Below are 20,231 nucleotides of genomic sequence, written 5' to 3'. Positions count from 1 at the left end.
AAAGTATCAAACTCTGTGAATGTGAGTCTATTACAAAATTACCTAATTTATGCACCCCAAACTTAGAGTACTTGGACCTTTCATATTGTGACAATTTAGTTGAGTGTCATGAGTCCATTGGATTTCTTAATAAGCTTCAAGAACTGTATCTTTCTGGTTGTGAAAAACTTCAAAATTTTCCAAGCCATCTCATGTGGAAATCTCTTAACGCTTTGGATTTTTCATCCTGCACAAGTCTTGATTTTTTTTCTTTCATATTCGCCAGATGGCCTCCTTGTTGGTCTGATGGCAGCATTAACATTCCTGGTTTATATAGTTATTGCTGTGAAAATGTTGTGGATCTTGAAGATATCATCTATAAATTACCACCGCATGAGATATTATGTATATATACTAGCAAATTGAGACGCTGGTGTGGATGGGAAACTTATTTCAAGTCACGTGCGTTTCTAGATTTAAGCAATGTTCAAAATCTAGATTTGAGTAATGTTGGAAATCTATTTGAATTAGATTTTTTGATGAAGTCAGATTACTTTCCTATATTGGAACGTCTATATTTAAGTGAAATCAATATTATTACCATCCCGGAAATCATCACTAAGTTTACTAAATTAATTACACTCGGAATACAATGGTGTAAGTATCTTCGGGAAATTCCAAGGCTTCCAAAATCTATAAGAGAAGTGTATATACTAATCTCCCCTTCGCTACATCCACAATCATCAAACAGATTGTTCAGTAAGGTGTTTCTCTCTCTCTCTCTCTCTCTCTCTCTCTCTCTCTCTCATTCAATGTTATATAGAAGCACTCTTTTTACCTTCTCGAAAATACATTATTAGATTTGTTTGAATTTGATTATTGCAAACAGTTTGGAGAATCTTGGCAACCACAACAAAATCGATTTGGTTTCAAGGATTATGTACTTATACTACTTGGATCAGAGATTCCAAAGTGGTTCAATCATCAATGTGTTGGAAATTTCATTTCATTCTGGGTTGGTCGTGATAATCCAAAATTTGTTTTCTGTGTTGTTCTTGAACCGTATGTACAGTTTGAAGATGTTACCATTCTAGTCTCTTTGAAATTTAATGGGAAAAAGTTGAGTGGTAGGATTCCTTCAGGAATTCAAGGTATTGAGGATATGACATGTAATCATCTATGGTTTTTTAGGGTATTTGTTGGTCCTTGGTTTGAAAAATTAAATCTATTTGATCGGAATCTTGTGGAGGTTGAATTTTATAGTGAATCATCTACATATCCATATCGAGATGTATCTCATATCCTAAGGTGTGGGATCCATGCTGAATGCATTTGTCCTCTTGTTCAACATCTCTCCACCGACATTCTCCCACCTATTTCAATACCTGCCTTCCCCATTTGTTCTATTTCAAACACTGTCACTCCTTCCCCCCACCTCTTAAACTCTTGTTTGGAGTTTTCACATTCGAATTCAATGGAAACAACATATAATGATTTTGACTCTCCTTTGGAGGGCTCTCATGATGATGGACGTGATTTGAGTTTGTCACTGTGCACTTTTCCCATGGGAAGAAATTACCCACCTCCTCAACCTCATGTCACTGTCCCTGATGACACTAGCCACATTTCTTTGCCATCTAGTATAGACCTTCCAAACAATATGACATCACGCTTGGGTTTGCCTGGTTTGGGAATTGGCTCAACTGTTAGTAAGGGGTTTCATTTGGGTTCTTCTTCAATGGCCCATAACTTTGTCAGTGATGATGATTTTGACTTCAATTTGTGTTCTCCATCGAAGAAAATGAGAAAATCTTAATCGAACTTGGAAGAAGAAATATGCCTCCATCTGAAAAAGAACCTTGAAACAATTATCTTCTTCATTGTTCCCATTCCATTTCTTTAGCATTTGATGCCAAGGTATGTCTCTTTTTTTTTTTAGTTGCACTGTTTCATTCGCATCTTTGAATGCTCATTCATTGGATTGGGTACCAACATAATTTGAATAGAAACTAACCCAAAGAAAATGCAGAATAGATGAAAGAAATTATGAAAAACCTAATTCAATTTTTAGACAAATTATGAAAACAAGTAATTACGTGTTCATCGCATAATCTCTCTCTCTCTCTCTCTGATAATGAAGCTACTCATACTTCTTGATTTACTAAATTTTTATTTTTATTCCATTTCTCCATTGTTAGCATAATATTCGAGTATTAGGATTTTTGTCTATTAGTTTGTTACTAGCCAGCATCAATTCTGAAAATTCAAACTTCAGTAGGCATGACCTTATATGCTTATGCCATCCTTAATTTCATTGAGCAGGAGGTTTTGAAATGGATTTGACTTTGCCAATAGTCATAGTTTCAAGGTCCTTTGAACACACCATTACATTTTAAATGCTTTCTTTTTAAAATTGTTGCTGATAGTATATATTGTCTCAAATTTCATAATCTTGTAAAAATGTTGGGATTTATATGTGGATTTCTAATTTTAGCTTGTTTGTTATTGATGATTTCCTCCTCCACTATGGTTGGTATTGATGATACCTTCCAAGTTGATCCATTAGTGGATTTAGCACTTTTGGAATGAATTAGGGAGGTCTTTAATCTGGTGGCAATAACAATTTATATTGTTAAGACTTTTTCGTTATAACATTTTGGGTGACGCTCTTTGGATTTTTCTCCTCACTTGGGCATGCTATTTTATAGCTTTAACTATGAGTGAAATGTGTCTTTGTTATTAATAGTTGGACTCTAAAGTGATGATTGAAAAACTGCATGTGTAGAACTGAGCTAAGTTGTTGTGTGAAATCCTACTAATAGGGTTTCGTTCTTTCACATCAAGTTGTTCTTCAACCTATGTAATAGTGGAATATTTTCTAGCTTTCAAAAGTATTAATGCAACTCATTATGTTATAAAATTCAATTGGATTTGCTTGGTGTCTTTGGAAGTGGATTTAATCATTTTCTTTATTAAAGTTCATAGCATTTCATAAAAATTGATAACATGCTTGAGAAAAGAAATGAATCAACTGACAATGTATTGAAACCTAAAATTGACCCTGTGATTTCAAATTTTTCTGACAATATTAAGAAGTAAAGAATTTGATCATGCATATCATCGAATTATCAGATCTGTTAGGTTTGACCCAGACATTATTGCAGGAATTGGAAAAAAAAAAAAGATTTTTGCTTTTCAGTGAGAGCTTTCTGATTAAACAAGTTGTTGAGTCAACGTTCCAAATGAAGAATGGCCCAGTTACTTATGTCTTTGGATCTAGAATCAGGGCACTCCTTTTGGTAGTTTCTTGTATCGTAAGTCATGTGATTTTTCATATTCGCTTCGTTATTGATGCATGTTTGTTTAATTTAATGAGCAGTTGAAATGTCAATTGTTGGTGCCTTCTATTTGCTGTTAAAGTCACATTGGGATGTTTTGGTTTGAATCTTTCAAGTCTATGGAGTATTTATTTTTAATGTGCTGAAATGATACTACATTAGGTTATTTGCTCATTTATGTCTTGCTGGCCAAAATTTAAGCTACTTTAATTCCCAAATGCCTTTGGTTGGGATTTGTAGAAGAAAATAATTCATACTTACTGGTCAAAGAGTTTTTCCAATATAATATAAAATAAAAGGCTTTTATTTGTTTGTTTCTTTTTATAATTGCACTTACTGGAATTAATTGGGATGACAGGGCCACAACTTCATCATTGTTGGAATAATAGTTGTAGCTGTTGGTGAAACTACTTCATCCTTATAAGTTTTGTTATTTTTGTGCCCAAAAATGATCACTCTGTTCTGTAGGATTCTCTGTTCTAGTATTTGGTACTAATGGACTCCACACTTGATGCAATTGCGTATAAATGTAAGTCTTGTCTTTGGTATTTAACACCCTTATTTTGTAGACATTAGAATGATCTCAATGCCCAAAAAAAGGTTTTATAGTTATCTTTAACTATGGGACGCTTCGTTTTATCTGTTGGATAGGATGGGTTTTGGGGTGAGATGGAGGGGTTGGATTAAGGCTTGTATGACTACTGTTCACTTCTCTATTATTGTGAATGGATCTCCTTAGGCTTTTTTGGAAGCTCTCGTGGGTTGAGACAAGCTGATCCGTTATCCCCTCTTCTTTTCCTACTTATTATGGAAGTACTAAGTAGGATGCTAAAGAAAACTAAGGATTGTGGTTTGCTTCATGGCTTTCTTGTGGGGCCTACTAACTCTATAGGGGTACGCATTTCACACTTGCTGTTTGCAGATGATACCATTTTGTTTTGTGATGCATCTAGAGATCAATTGTTGTCCATTAGGCTGGCATTGACTTGCTTCCAAGCATTTACTGGTCTGAAAGTTAATGCAAGGAAGAGTGAGATTGTTCCGGTTGGGGAGGTTGGAAATATAGATGTGTTGGCTGCCATTCTTCGTTGTAGGGTGGGTAGTCTGCCTTTGAAATACTTAGGTATGCCGTTGGGCACCCCTTACAAAACAACATCTATGTGGAATCCTATTTTGGAGAGGATGGAGAAGAAACTCTCTGGTTGGAAGCATCTTTATTTATCTAAGGGGGGTAGACTTACCCTGGTGAAGAGTACTCTTCTAGCCTTCCTACGTACTATCTATCTTTATTTGTCATTCCTATAGCTATGGCTGATAGATTGGAGCATATTTAAAGGAAGTTTTTATGGGGATCTTCAGAGGAGTGTTTCAAATATCCATTGGTGGCTTGGGAGAAGGTGTGTTTACCAATATTTTTGGGTGGTCTGGGGATCAGGAAGTTAGTGCATTTTAATAAAGCCTTGTTAGGGAAATGGTTATAGAGGTTTGGGCGAGAAGGCACTCATCTTTGGAGGAGGGTTATTGCATCTAAATATGGTAAGGGTCAAGGGGGGTGGAGTACTAAAATTTGTAGAAGGGCCCACGGATGTGGTCTGTGGCGTGGTATTCATGATGGTTGGGAGAGTTTCTCCAACCATGTGACCTTAGTGGTGGGGAATGGCTCTTGTATTCTTTTTTGGCATGATAAGTGGGTTGGAGATAACACGCTTAATAGGCTCTATCCTCAATTGTATGTGTGTTCTAATGACAAGGAAGCTTGCATTTCTGACGTTTTATGCTACCAAGAGGGTGGTAACGATAGAATCTGGAATTTGAGATTTCATAGGGATTTTCATGAAAGGGAATTAGGGGCTGGCTTCTCTTTCCTTGAGTTCATTCAATCTCGGATCCTTAGGGGTGGTAGGAATGACACTTCTCATTGGTGTCTCAAAGGGAATGGCATGTTTGATACCCGGTCCTATTACAATATCATTAGGGGTGCAGCTGCTTCCAATTTTCCGTGGAAGGGTGTTTGGAAAGCTAAGATCCCTAGGAGGGTGGCATTTTTTATGTGGACAACGGTTCATGGGCAGATCATTACATTGGATAATCTTATGCTTAGGGGTTGCATTTTGGTGAATAGGTGTTGTATGTGCCATCGGAATGAGGAAACTGTGGATCATCTTCTCCTCCATTATCTGGTAGCTCACTATCTGTGGGTTTATATGTTTTAGATCTTTGGGACACAAGCTCTTTGCCAGAAGACTTTATTTGGTTGGTCTCGGTGTGGGGGCTTCTCAAGATGCTCCACTATCTTAGAGTTTATTTCTTCTCTTAGTATTGCTCTTTAAGTTTTTTCCTATTCTTTGTTTGCTATTTGTTTTGTTTATTGCTTTTCCTTGTGTTCACCATCATGAACACCTTGTTTTTCATCCGTTTTTTAGTTTGTTTTAATAATATTCTTATTACCTATCAAAAAAAAAAAGTTATCTTTGACTATGAGCAGGTCTCCTTTGAAGATAATAGCTCTATACAGATTTCATTTGTAAATAAATTAATAGGATTACCTCCAATTGCATTTTGAACATAGTAATTTTCTACTGTTTTGTGGCACCTTCTTACTAATTTCACTTTGAGTTAAATGTTGAAAAGAATATTTTGAAATTTCGAATTAGTATCACCTTGAATTCACCCTCTTATAGGAATACCTTGCTGTAGAGAAAAAGAGTAAACAATGTTCATGAGCTAATGGTTATGATTTTATATCCGGTACAAAAAATATACTTATATACATGCCTTTTACTGTCTTATACATTAAAGTGTCAGGGAGAAGAGATCACTTATGTTGTATCCCCTTTTGTTAATTTTGCACTTATTGTAAGCAACAAGTATGGTAAAAACAAGTACATATGAGGTTAAATTTACATGTTAATGTTCCCTCCCCATTGAACATTCACATTCATTTATTTGATCGGTCCAAGCAATTCCATGTTATTTGGACTATGATTTGTCGACCAAAATGGCCAAATACCACGTTTTTTTGAAATTTTTAGCAACAGAACACTGTTTCGTAAATAATTGGGGATCTACCACTTTTTGTGGTACTCAAGCTTGGTGAGCTCGAGTACCCCATTTTTCCATTCCACCGTGGCACGCTAACATGGAAGGCTGGAATTAAATATTGGGCTTAGTACTTGAGCTTAAGGTACCTGAGTCCATAAAGCTCAAGAATTTGTTTATAATAAAGATAAACTCCTTAATTTAAGAGATAGAAGAGTTTGAACAAATTTGTGGGGTCCATTGTTTCCAATTTATTTACAACTATACCATTAAAAACAATTTTTTTTTTTTATCTTGAAAATATTTTTGAAAACTGTTTTTTGAAAATATCAGCCAAACAATAAATTCAAGTGTGAAACCCACTATTTTTTGGTTTCTAAAACAAAAATTTATATTTAAATCCTATTACTAATGACGCCCTGAAATTCTAGATTTTTATATTTTACAATGACGCATAAAAGGTGAATTTTTTAATCAAATTGTAAAATATCATCAAATTAATGCGTACTTTGACAGGTATGTTAAGAAGAATGAGAACTTACAATCTAATGATGAAAATGTTAAAATATTAATTTAGTAAGCAGTTTTGATCTTGTTCGAGTTAAAACGGTGCAACTCTATGAGATGTTACACTACTTCATAACTTCTTATTTAAGTAGTATTTTGATGAATGAACTATTAGATTATATTATCTTTTTATACCCTCCATACCTGCAAAGTAACAAGATACTTAGAGATCAATAGCTATCTCATCATAAAATTTGTACTTTTTTAAAATTTTGATATTATACAGAAAACATTACTATATAGATTATATACTAAATAATTTATGATTACAATAAATTTGACATGCATGTATAAACAATGAAAATATATAATTCAATAATGAGGTTTTAAAAATAGTGATCCAATAAAAAAAATAGAGAGATATAACATCACAAATAGTCACATAAAGTATAAATTGAACTCCTCTCTCTCTCTCTCTCTCCATTGGATTCCTTGTTCTCTATATTATTAACATGATTGTCAAATTTTGTGTTAATCATGGGTTATTTCCTATACTATGAAATCCAAAAACTCATAAATATGCATGATTGTTTTTTAATTAATTATTTTCTTGCATTATTCTAAAATACAAAAAAATTTAAATTTAAATATTTTAAATATAAGATAGTTATGCCCAGAGTTTTGTAACTGAATTGGTTGACACATTTTGATATTCCTTAAGATTTAAATCACTCCTCTTTTCAATTAGAAAATTGTGCTGGTATTGGGGTGAAAATTAGGAATGAGCTTGGTCAAGTAATAGACTCTCTATCACAATTATAGAATCATATATATAAATATATATATATATATATATATATTTATATATAAAATATGAGACAATTATTGATTTCTAACTTTTAAACAAATTTCCAAATAAGGAAGATATAAGGAAAAATGTAATCCAATAAAATTCATTAAAATACATATACAAGAAAAAAAAATATTGAATTATAAATTATCATAAAATTTTACACCAAGTTCCCAATCCATATATATTTAATGGATTTTTTTTTTTCGAAAAGAGGATAATGCATTTACCAAAATCCAATCAAATTGTAGTCCTTTTTCCTTTTTAATCCAATCAAATTATTGTCTTGAATTAGATAATCACGTGACACTAACGTTTTGCTTATGTTCAAGATGTGGACCAACCGAGCAACTGTTTTTTTTTTTTTTTTAGAAGATGTCGACCAATTGTTAAAAGTTAAAACCCGTCAAATATATAGATATATATATCAGCAGTTGTACATATATATATATATATATATATATATCATTGAGTTCACTTACAATCATGTTTTACATATATATATATATATATATATAAGTAGTTGTACATATATATATATATATATATCAGCAGTTAATATTGCAAATTTCAATACATGAAACTCATGCACAAAAATCTCATACGAACACAATCTAAAAACTAAGCATTTTACTCTCACTATTGCAAAAATGTCATATCTAAAAACTAAGCATTATTACCTCTATGTACTGGTCACAACAGGGTTAGCCCAAAGGATAAATGGACAGCACGTTGGTGGATGGAGACACTGAGAGTAGGCTTGCAGATGGTGACCCAAGAGTAAAGTTTATGCTTCAAATTTCTGACTCGCACATGGAGGAATGAGAGAGTTTCTGACTCACAGATAGAAATGGAAAAGAGACAGAAATGGAAAAGAGTACACTCAGATAGCTGGTTTATCTTAAAAGGTACTCGAGCTCAAAGAACTCGAGTACCATTCATTGTGCATGTACTATTACAGTTCGCGTCAGTAGTTGGTTGCGTAATAAATGAAAAGATGGTACTCGAGCTTCATGGGCTCGAGTACTATGTTAGAAACCCGAGTCCAAGAAGCTCGAGTACTAAGCCCAATATTTAATTCTAGCTTTCCATGTCAGCGTGCCACGGTGGAATGGAAAAATGGGGTACTCGAGCTCACCAAGCTCAAGTACCACAAAAATTGGTAGATCCCCAATTATTTCCGAAACAGTGTTCTGTTGCTAAAAATTTCAAAAAATCGTGGTATTTGGCCATTTTGGCCATGATTTGTCAGTTAAGTTTCTTTTTAAAAAATTGTTTATACTATTTACAAACAACTTTCCTTTAAATGCCACGTCAAAATTTCTTAGCCAGAATTACTAGGCCATGGTTGCACAGCTGCATAGCATAGGACCAGTTTCTAGTGGGAAGACTTTCCATGCAAGGATGTGGTTTCTCTGTCAAATTTGATTTTTCCTTGAATCTACTCAACCATTTCTAGAATTTTTACTCAAGGGGTTTTCACCATGTGTTGCAGCCCATGATGAATCTATGCAAGCACTGTCCAATGTGATACAAAGCTTTAGCTGATAATTTTGAAATTTTCACTTTCTTGACCTCTTGCAATACCAGTAAAACCTTACATCTAAATTACTCTTTTGTTTAAACAATAAAATTTCTGCTCAGATGACTTTTGCTATCTGCAGTTAAACTTTTGAACTTGTTTAATACAGTTAAAACTTTTGAACTTTTGACTTTTGCTATCTACAGTTAAACTTTTGAACTTGTTATTACAGTTATCTGTCATATGTAAATTCTAATCTTAGCCTACTTATACATATAAAGCCTGTTTTCAAATACGTGAAAGTAAATATTCTTTGACTAATATAAGGTACCTATATTAGGTAAAAATGGAAATATTGACCATTATTGCCACGTGAAGGGTGTCTATGGTTTCTTGGTTCTTGACATTGCTTTTCCTACATCCAGGCTAAGGTCATGGCTGGTGATAATGTAGTGAGGTAATTGATTCAAAAGATGACACAATGTGCATGCAACACGTATCTTGACATTTAGGAAAGGTATAAGTGAAGTCATGGTTGAAATTTTAACATTAGATTATAGCATCATTGAAGTCTTCCCTAATTGTGCTTTTGACAGTTGACTTAATTATTAGCTTAATTGATCACAAACACACATACATACCTAGTTCATTTCTTCCTTTTCTATTTGAGATATAAATTCTACTCTAGCATAATATAAGTGTATGTGTGTGTAGCCCCTCCCCCCGTGCCATCGCACAAGAACTTGTACTTATGGAGTGACCATAATATTAAAGGGTGCGCAGTGGTATAATTACCTCATTCATATTATTATCAATATGTGGTAGAACACACAAACAGAAACAAAATAATGTTTGTGTTGTGTCATATTTTCCCATGATCTGCCCATGTTAGTCTGTTTGCAGTGTCATAACCTTGGCCTTTCTTCTTGTTCAGGTTGCAGAAATTCAAAGTTGAAAAATAAGGTTTGGATATATTAGGTAAAAATAAATAAAATTAGTGTGGATTAAGTTGGTTTAAGTTTTCACATAGTCAATGACTAAGGCATTTTAGATATAATATATTTTTTAAGCATTCTTGTATTGTTTTACACATTATTTTATTGATTCCACCTAATTCTTTTTCTTGCTTTAATAAAATTTTGGTGGGTCTATGGAGTGATTAATGGTCCTTACACTGAATTTTTCATTGCAAAGATCTAATATTTTCAGAAAGTATATATGTTGCCTGCATTTATAATAATTATGAGTTCTTCAAATCTGTTTTTAGATGCTTACCATGCATTAATGTTTTATAGGAGAGCCTTACTTAGGATTATGGTTCCTAGTATTGAAGGCAAATGTACATCCTCGATGATAGGACTCCTAGCTTCCATACAAGTATAGCTGGAACAAGTTGGAGAACTGAAGAAATTCTGGATGACATTAAAAAATGTGGCCACGGTGTTCAGGTTTGGTTATCATTATGCACTCACAATATAGACTACTAGTTTTATTTAAAGAAAAATGATAATAAAATAGAACCTTGCAGTCTTCTACAATTCTGTCTTTGATTGGATTCTTACTTGAAGATAACCATATAAGAATATTCAAAATTAATAAGCTTTGGCTTGACAAATCATTACCTTGAGTATATAAAAGGTGCTAATGATTTTGAAATTAATGAGCTCTTAATCATATCTGACTTGCTAAAAGTATCTTATCATGCTAGTGAAGATCATAATTCTAATGTTAATATGAATTCATTTAGTTTTTGCATTACTTTTATGTCCAAACTTTGTCATAAAATTTAAAATACCAAGTGCAACAACATTTTCCTAAATATATTAATACATACTCTCAAGATCTTGAACACAATTAGCACATAATGCATAACAAACTTAAAACTGCAAAATGCGTAGAAGAGGTATGCTAAATAGGTTTCTATTTCCTCTAGTATAAACGAATTATGTAGGATTTGAATGTACGAATTCTAAGAAAAAGTTGTATATACACAGTTCTTTTAGACAAATAAAGCTGCGTAGTGTCAAATATTATGGTGTGTCTTTGTGTGTTGGGAGTGACTAATTCTTGATGTATATCTTTTTTTTGAAACAGATTATCTAGCACCATATTTTTTCTTGGATGATTGTCTCGGGGGATATTTGCTTCTTTTTACTAAATTATTGAAGGTTAGTACTATTTTTTATCAGCAAAGCTCGAGTGAAACTCTTGTTTCATTTTGAATTTGAAGGTAAGATGATTGATGAATACTATGCATTTATAACTACTTATCCTCATGTTTGGCCCCTGAAAATTTTCAAAGAGCACATATCAATGTTAAGGAGTTGTAGTGTAAAAGAAATCATACTGTACATTTTCTTTGTATTCAAGCCATTTAAAGACCTTAATTGGTTCATGATATTATTATAAACTACTGATATCTTTGACTTGAGATGTCAGTTTATCAAAATCTGTAATTTTCATTTGAAAATGGAAGTAATCCAATAATCACTAAGCACCACTAGTAAAGATTGTTGTTGAAAAAGAGGAAGACAATTAATTTTTATGATTATATTAAGAACTTGATTTCCAATTTTCATTGGTTATCTTTTGGGTTTATTCTTAATAGTTAGATTTTTCAAATGTAGAAGGGGGAGAAGTTGAAAATTGATGTGCCTACAGTTTGTAGCAGCAACATAGTGATTGATATCATTTATCCTTGAGATTCTCAAGCTAGAAGAATTGTTGGATGGTTTAGTTGGGAATTCAAAAACTCCATCAAGGGCAGTTAATTTACTCCCAAAAGATCTAAGATCCTATTTCTATTTTGTAAGTAAAGTGACACATAGGCATCATAGTTTCTGTATTTGTATGTGATTCCTTTGTGTATCTCTCTCTCTCTCTCTCTCTCTCAGTTTTTGTGGCAAATTCAGGTGGGAATTTAATGTTGAACTTGAGAGCAACATTAAAAATGTAAACAGGGATCTTTGGGATTGGGGCTTCTCCTAATAGGGATTTCAAAATTTCCAAGGATGAAACAACATAATTTTTGGGGGATTGGTAGGGTTCTTTGGGTTGGTGTCGGATAATTTATTGAAATTTGATCTCAATTTTAGCAATAATTTACTACTTTTGGTCTAGTTCTTTGGAATCAAGTGTGAATTAAGCAAAAACTGAAATTTGTGATAAATAGGATTTTAAATCATGGGAGTTTAAATTCCTTCATTTGTTAATTTCCATGTAAATAGCAAAGTTTCATCCAAAAGCAAAATATCTATTTCTATTCCATGTAAATTAACCAAATATGCTTTTGATTTTGTGTCAAAAGAAATTCTTGAACTTGATTTGAGGGGTGAAGACCCAACTACAAAAGATAAAAGCCCAGGTCAAGAGCCATTAAGCACCCTGGAGAAGAGTATGTGCCACAATGCACTGAACATCTAGTTAAGAGCCATTATCTATTTCTTCTATCAATAATACTACAAGTACTTTGGTTTTGTTACTTTGTATGTAAGCTAAGGACTTTTTGAATTTTAGGTGAGAAGGGCATAAAATTAGATAGGTGGCATGAGCTGCTTCTCTTTGTAGTTTTTTATTTTCCCATCTTTGCATGGTACATATTTTGAGTGAAAAGTACGAGGAATAGCAACTGGTTATGTGAGATTCATTTGTGACGTGTTCATCATTTGAGTGTTTATATAAGTTTTTTCTTTAACCCAATGTTTAATTGGTATCTATGTTATTGGGGTGAATTTCAGGTGAGAAAATACTTTCCTTAAAAAATGAACCTAGGAGACTAAGTCATGATGGTGGTTTTGTTTATGTTTCAGTGTGGTGAAAGCTTGAGATTCAAAATCAATATGTACAGTGGCTCAGTGCCTAGAGTTTCATACTTTCTTTCCCCTCATTTTCTATATTGTATTGGCTTGATAAGGAGTGTGTGGCAATTTGACCTGAACAAAGTACAAGTCAATTTGTTTCAAGCAACAGTGCCAACACAGAAAATTTAAGCAGCACAAGTAGGCCAAGGTTGATTGAAAGTGAGGACAGGCTTCTTGGAGCTATGCTGCTTGCAAGGGCTAGGCTTCTGGAGAGGTTGAGAGGGATGCCTCTTTCTGCAAACAGGTCAGTGCTTACTGTGAAATGCAATTTGGAATTTTCCAAGGATGAGTCTGGACATTGTATGAAAATTATTATCTATTTTATGTCATCAATAATATGTTTATGCCAAATTTTCATGATACATCTGCGCAATACCGAGATTGACTGCCACCAATGCTTTTGATGGTGAAGTTATGAAATTATTGAATCGATCAATCTGATACCATATTTTCAAGTCTGATGATGGATCCATTTTTCTTCTCTGACTCCACTTTTAGATGAACCTCTAACGCAGGACAACCAAAACAAAACTGAAATAACGGAAAAATAAAAGATATGACCTAGGAGTCAACACCTAGGCCTTACTTGTAGTCAGCACCAAGCGGGAAAATCACTAGGAGTCAGCACCTAGGGTAGACCTGGAGTCAACACCAGACCAAAAGAGACCAAACGGCCATTGTTTTCATTTATCAAAATATCAGCTATCTCCTCAATGAGTACAATAAGTTGCTTACAAAGGATTGCTAAACCCTAGTTCTAATTAGCTAGGAAACCCTAATTGCCTTATTACAAAAATACCCTTACTTCTAAATTAAAATACTAATAACTCAATAAACTAATAGGACCTAAAACATAAAAATACAATTGACTTGCAAACATAAATAATATTAAATAATAATTTTCTTGCATCTCCCGCATCATTCTCCTCTGGTTGGAGAAAACTCAACCTCGAGTTTTAAAGCATTGAAGGAATAAGATGCTGACAAATAACACTTGCTTCAAGTCTAAAATCACCTTAGGGAGCACAGTGAAAAGAAAAACCTTGAATTCCACCACATCAAACTCATTTGGAATAACAAAATCAATGTGTGGAATCAGTATAATCTCTTCTTGAACCTTATGAACCATAGGAAGCATTGTGGTTTTAACCTCTTCGACTTCACCAAGATGTAGATCTTCAAAGACTATGGAGGGTTGATCAGAAGCACGTTCAACAACTTCAACTTTCACATCATGTGCACCCTCTAACATAGTACTCTCTTTAGGTGCAATCTTTTCACATTGCTGCTCTTCAATAGATTCATTTCCTTGCATGCATGTTAAAGCAACACTTGTCGAGGCATGTACGTCTATGTCAACATTAGGTTGTGGGGTTGCTTGAGGATTCTCCATGGCCAAGATATCATCATCAATGCTGTCTTCTATAGGGGCAACAATAAGTTCATTATGATCAACTATCCTTGGTTTTCCAATTGAATCGATTTAAGTCTTCATTTGCTTCATCTGAGCAATCATGTCTTGAACATTTTTCATGAGCTTTACAGATAATTCCTTTAATTCCTTGATAGATTGTTCAAAAGTGCACTGAGGACATGAAATGGGATGAGGATGAGGATTCATCGTATTTGCTTCAACTTGAAAAGTACCACACTGAGATTGGGGTAGATACTTAGCTCGATAGTATGGTGATAAATACTAATAGCAGGTTCATAATTCATATAGCGGAAATATTCAAGATTCTCCCAAAACCTTTGTGCTTTACCTTTTAACTTCGACTTGGCATACCTAACCTTTTTGTTATCTACAAAATCTGCTTGCTCAAGGAATTGCTCCATCCCATTCATCCAGTTGACAAAATCTCGTGGATAAGTTTCATAACCATCAAAGTACGGTGCTCCTAGTATTTCCATGATTCTCTAAAATAGTGCTTCAACAAATAGTTAGAAGTTGGAACAAGAACCAGGGTTGCTGTGATGTTCTTTGGACAGGTTGTTGGAATGGGCTTCTAAGACTATTATCTCAAATAGTTGCTGGGGCTGGGCTGGTTGACAGGTTTGGATTTCGTGGGCTGGGTCTTTTTTTTTTCTTTTTTTTAAAGAAAACTGGTGTTGTAAAATGTGGGCTTTGGGCTTGTGAACAAATGGATCGGGCAAGTGCTTGAGTGACTGTGTACAAGGAGTTTGTTGTTTTGACTGGGCAATTTAATGGGTTTCGATTTGGAAATGGTCTAGGTTATAAAGGTGGGTCAGACCAGCTTTTTTTTATTTATTTTTTTTTTTAATTTATCAAAGGATGGGTTTAGACAAGGCTAGGGGGTTACCTCATGAGATCGGATTGACGGAGACTGATGAGATTGCGGTGGCCTGACAATGGGCAAAACCGACATCATGGCGGTGCAACAACAGGGAAGGCAGTGGCGGCATAAGACTTGAAGGAGTGGTGATGATGGTGTCGGTGGCGGTGGCTAGTGGGTTGACGGCAGCTAAGTGCTGATCTGTGGGTTTCAGCAGCTGATGGGTCAATATCAGCAGTGGTTGGTCAAGGTTGCCGATGGTTCCAACGTGGGTCTCTTCTCTCTGTCCGTGGTTGCAAGGGATTTGGAAACTTGATTGTGGGTTTTGGATTGGAGTCTTTGGTTGGCTTGAATATCTAGTCTTCTGATGGATAGCACAATTATAGGACAGCAGCTTTTCTTTTCTTTCTTTCCGATGGTTCCAACGTGGGTCTCTTCTCTCTGTCTGTGGTTGCAAGGGATTTGGAAACTTGATTGTGGGTTGTGGATTGGAGTCTTTGGTTGGCTTGAATATCTAGTCTTCTGATGGATAGCACAACTATAGGACAGCAGCTTTTCTTTTCTTTCTTTTTTTTTTTTTGATTCTTTCCTGCAGTCATACTTCAACGGATCGGTGTTTGCTCTGATACCAAATATGACGCAGGACAACCAAAATAAAACTGAAATAACGGAAAAATAAAAGATATGACCTAGGAGTCAGCACCTAGGCCTTACTTGGAGTCACAGCACCAAGCGGGAAAACCACTAGGAGTCAGCACCTAGGGTAGACCTGGAGTCAGCACCAGACCAAAAGAGACCAAACGGCCATTGTTTTCATTCATCAAAATATCAGCTATCTCCTCAATGAGTACAATAAGTTGCTTATAAAGGATTGCTAAAACCTAGTTCTAATTGGCTAGGAAACCCTAATTGCCTTATTACAAAACTACTCTTACTTCTAAATTAAAATACTAATAACCCAATAAACTAATAGGACCTAAAACATAAAAATACAATTGACTTGCAAACATAAATAATATTAAATAATAATTTTCTTGCATCTCCCGCATCAACCTCTATGTGTAAAAACTGGGTTATAGTGACCCATTTAATTCTTATGGAATGGCCAGAAAAATCTTCAACTTTCTTGCAATTAATTATCCTCTTCATGATGTCTGTAATTTAAATTTCTTATGAAAGTATTTATGACTGGAGGAATTGCATAGCGTTTGTATGTTGGATTGTATTGACAGCCCTATACTGTTAAGGGATGTTTAGCATATCACAAAACTAGGCCAACCAAGAACAACTTAACTAGTTTTAATTTTTTTAGTTCAAAAAACTAGTTCAAAATGGGACGCAATATGTTCCTTTAAAAAACAAGTTTTAACTTCTACCAAAAAAAAAAAAAAAAAAAACTAGTTTTAACTTTGGTTCTTTCAAATATACATTCTCTCCAAAATCAAGTTCTGAAAATTTTGATGTTTTCATATGCATATTCTCACCATAATCTAGTTTTAAATTAGGAAATTTTGCATGCCTATTAAGTAAAATTGGTTTTGATATGATTCTAGACAGACTCGAAATAAAATAAACCAGTTCAGTTTTGTTTTTGGTTCCACTTGTATTAGAACTGAACTAGTTCTGTTGTTTCCCAAACATCCCTTATTGTCTGAATTGGGTAGGTGGTTTAATGGGATGATCAAAGGGGTAGCTCCATCTGATCATGACTATTGGATTTGTGACAGACAATTGAGGTTGTGGCACATCATTTGAAAGGGTTTATCACTTTTTTCTTTGAATTAGATATGATTTTTTTTTTAATGTGAGATTGATATGATATGGTGAATTGTAATTGACTTTCACATGCGTCCATCACTAACATCATTATATTGTTTAGCATTAACAACTTGTCACCTCAATAGTTGTGAAAAATAATGTTAATTATGTCTATAAACTTACTGATAATGAATTATTGGAATGAAACTAGGTTGATTCAAGAGCTATAGCAGATGGAGATGTGATGACAATTTATGTCAGTACAATAGACCCAAGGGAGTCATCTTGTGTTCCTAGAGAAGTACAAGTAGTAGTTGTCCAAAGATCACAAGCGCATGCTGAGAAAAATTATACAAAAGCAGATGCAATTCACGAAAAAATTATTGAGTCCGGATATCGGTTAGTCATCTACTAGGCATAGGCCTAGATTCCAATTTTGATTCAATATTATAGTTTTGTAATTGCCTTCTTCCACTAGGGTACTCGATTTTCAGAACAATGAGGAAATCCTCGCTTGAATTTATCGAATTCGACTAAGGTAAAATTACCTAAAATTCAAATAGCTAATCTTCTAGTTTTTTGGTTAATTGCAATTTGCCCCCCTAAAAAATTGGGTCAAATTCAATCCCCCACTAATTGTGAAATCAAGCGAGTCTCCACTAATTAATTGGTGATTGAAAAAATATCCCTCGCAGTTAATAATTTCCATCAATTTCAAACTTTTAACAAAAAAATTTTGAAATCAAACAATATCCGCATAGAGAATTTCTCCAATAATGGATTTGTGAGATTTTAGTTAAAATTTTGAAATTAATGGAAATTGTTTACAGTGGGAGGCATTTAGCGTACTATCAATCAATTAGGGGGTTGATTGTATAGCTTATTGCGCTGGGGGGTGGGGGGGTGGAATTAAACTTCACTCCATAGTTTAAGAGGACAAAGTGCAGTTAATATCTTTTTTTATTTATTAGTTATATATATATAGCATCAGTTGTTAATAGCTTCTGAACAGGGGAATAGATGCACCAGAGAATGCAATGCCATATGGGAAAGAAGCAAAGGAGGAGCTAACAAAGATTGTGCAAGGAAAGTGCTTGCGAGTCCTTATTTATGGGGAAGATCAATATGGCCGTTGCATAGCTAACATATATTGTGATGGCAAATTTGTTCAGGTGCTGTTTCTCAGAACATTGGTTCCTTTTGCGCTTGTTAACACTGAGCTAACTTATCCCTCTTTTCTCACTGCCAAGAATTAATGCTCAAGAAAGGTTTTGCATGGCACTATGCAACCTACGACCAATGCCCAGAACTTGCAAGAGTAAGAAATTACCTTTACTTCATTCTTGTACTTTCTCCATGTTAAGCCTTTTTAATCTGACACTATGTTTGTGAGTTTTCAATAAAAATAAAAGGTAAAGATAAGACTTACTGACAAGAATTGTAAATCTCTATGTTTATGAATTATGATACCAGTGGGAAAAAGAGGCTCAAGCCACAAGAGTTGGACTGTGGGCTTCATCGAATCCTGAGAAGCCGTGGGAATGGAGAAAGAAGAATTAGAAGAAAGGACAAAAGAGAATAAGGAGAAAGGACAAAAGTGAAGGTAGATGACATTTTCCAAATAGGAAGGAAAGTGAGACCTCCTTTTGACTAATTATCTCATGCAACGGATTCCTTCCTCTATCATTGTATGAACCTTGCAATCCTATAAGATTCACACATTGTGAAAGGAAGGATGAATATTTATCTCCGATGTATGAGGTACTTGTTACGGGTGACTGCTTTTAACCATATGAGGCTAGAAGGCAAAGCCAATGCAATATATTAGGACGTACTTCCCAAACTAGGAGTTCGTAGCAACTTGACACCAAATGTCAAAAGCATCTCTCTTCATTTTTATGTACCAGTCATATGAACCATTATGTATTTAATCTTAGTAAAGGCTGTTGTAAGTTATGTTTGAATCAACAACCCAAGTAAGAGGTGGGTTGTAATTTGTAAGTTGTGTTACCTGAACAAAATAAATCAAATGACTATTGTGCAAAAGAGAATATGTATGCTAGTATACTGTACAGTATTAGAGGCCTGTTATTTAAGTGAATTCCTGTTGAATCCAACGCAAATTTATACAATGCAAGACCATTCAAAATTACCACTCAACAAACCAAGTGATATATTTAGAATCAATAGAAGAAAGGACAAGGGCAGGTTTTTACTGGGGAATTGATGAATTCCATAAATGGAAATATCCCCATTATAAAATTCTCTTTTACGATTGATCCTCTTTCTTTTTTGCACTTTGCATTTGCTCACCAACAAAAGGAAGCATGCAGACAATAGTCAAAGATTGAACAAAAATTATAAAGATGGGCTTCAACTCGATCAAGATCATTGAGATCTTTTGGCTCTAAAAAAAAGATCTTCTGACTCCACTTCCCAAAAGAAAAGAATTGATATCGTGGGGCCCAAATGGTAAAGCCCTCACATGCCTTCTGACGATGGATGGGAAATTGAAGTCCATGAAACTAAAGTTTGTGGCTATAAAATGAGATTGGTTGCTCTTGCTCCTGACAGAGTACATGCCTCTTGGGAAAATGGTATTTTTTTTTTTTTTTTTTGGAGGATCAATACGGTGAAATGTTATTAGAAAACTATAAATCTGAAAGTACAAAAGGAATCACATCCGGTGGAACATGCTCCATCCAGACTAACAATGGAAATGCAAATCTTGCTCTCTTTGCTAAGGCATGAGCTACACAATTACCCTGCCTCCTAATATGAGAGAAAGAGAAAGTTCGAAACGAACCGGAAATAGACATTATGTCTTTCACATACTGACCAATTGAGGAGTGACCCACATCACCTGACTTCAAAGCCTTGTAAACACTCTCTGAGTCTCCTTCAAATATTGACTGTGCCATGCCCAATTCTGCAATGAACTGTACAGCCCTTCTTGCAGCTAGGATTTCCACCAACTCCACCGTACCGGGGTAAGGTATTTTTTCTGAGAGTGCAGCAAGTACTTCGCCATTTCCGTTTCGCACCACCACACCTATCCCTGCCTCTCCCGCCTCTTCAAAAACT

At 34.5% G+C, this 20,231-nt stretch overlaps 1 protein-coding gene and 1 long non-coding RNA gene across 2 annotated transcripts; both read left to right on the top strand.

Moving 5' to 3' along the window:
• Nucleotides 1-478: 478 nt before the first annotated feature.
• On the top strand, nucleotides 479-9,852 carry LOC115959632. The gene is made up of 3 exons (XM_031078096.1): nucleotides 479-743; nucleotides 869-1,896; nucleotides 9,661-9,852. The coding sequence occupies exons 1-2, from the start codon at nucleotides 519-521 to the stop codon at nucleotides 1,793-1,795; spliced, it is 1,152 nt and encodes a 383-aa protein (XP_030933956.1). The 5' UTR covers nucleotides 479-518; the 3' UTR covers nucleotides 1,796-1,896; nucleotides 9,661-9,852.
• A 7,770-nt stretch (nucleotides 9,853-17,622) lies between these two features.
• On the top strand, nucleotides 17,623-19,165 carry LOC115959470. Its single transcript, XR_004084883.1, has 3 exons — nucleotides 17,623-17,685; nucleotides 18,160-18,465; nucleotides 18,621-19,165. It is a non-coding gene; the product is annotated as an uncharacterized LOC115959470 (long non-coding RNA).
• Nucleotides 19,166-20,231: the final 1,066 nt, after the last annotated feature.

This window comes from Quercus lobata, chromosome 9 (genome assembly GCF_001633185.2).
Source record: "Quercus lobata isolate SW786 chromosome 9, ValleyOak3.0 Primary Assembly, whole genome shotgun sequence".
NCBI lineage: Eukaryota > Viridiplantae > Streptophyta > Magnoliopsida > Fagales > Fagaceae > Quercus > Quercus lobata.
Note: the sequence above shows the minus strand (reverse complement) of the source record. Positions and strands in the feature narration are given on the sequence as shown.

Bases quoted from the DNA above. Each gene is read 5' to 3' on its own strand.
- LOC115959632 (XM_031078096.1), top strand. From the start codon at position 519: ATGAAGTCAGATTACTTTCCTATATTGGAACGTCTATATTTAAGTGAA. The intron at 744-868 runs GTGTTTCTCTCT...TATTGCAAACAG, and splicing joins CAAACAGATTGTTCAGTAAG to TTTGGAGAATCTTGGCAACC.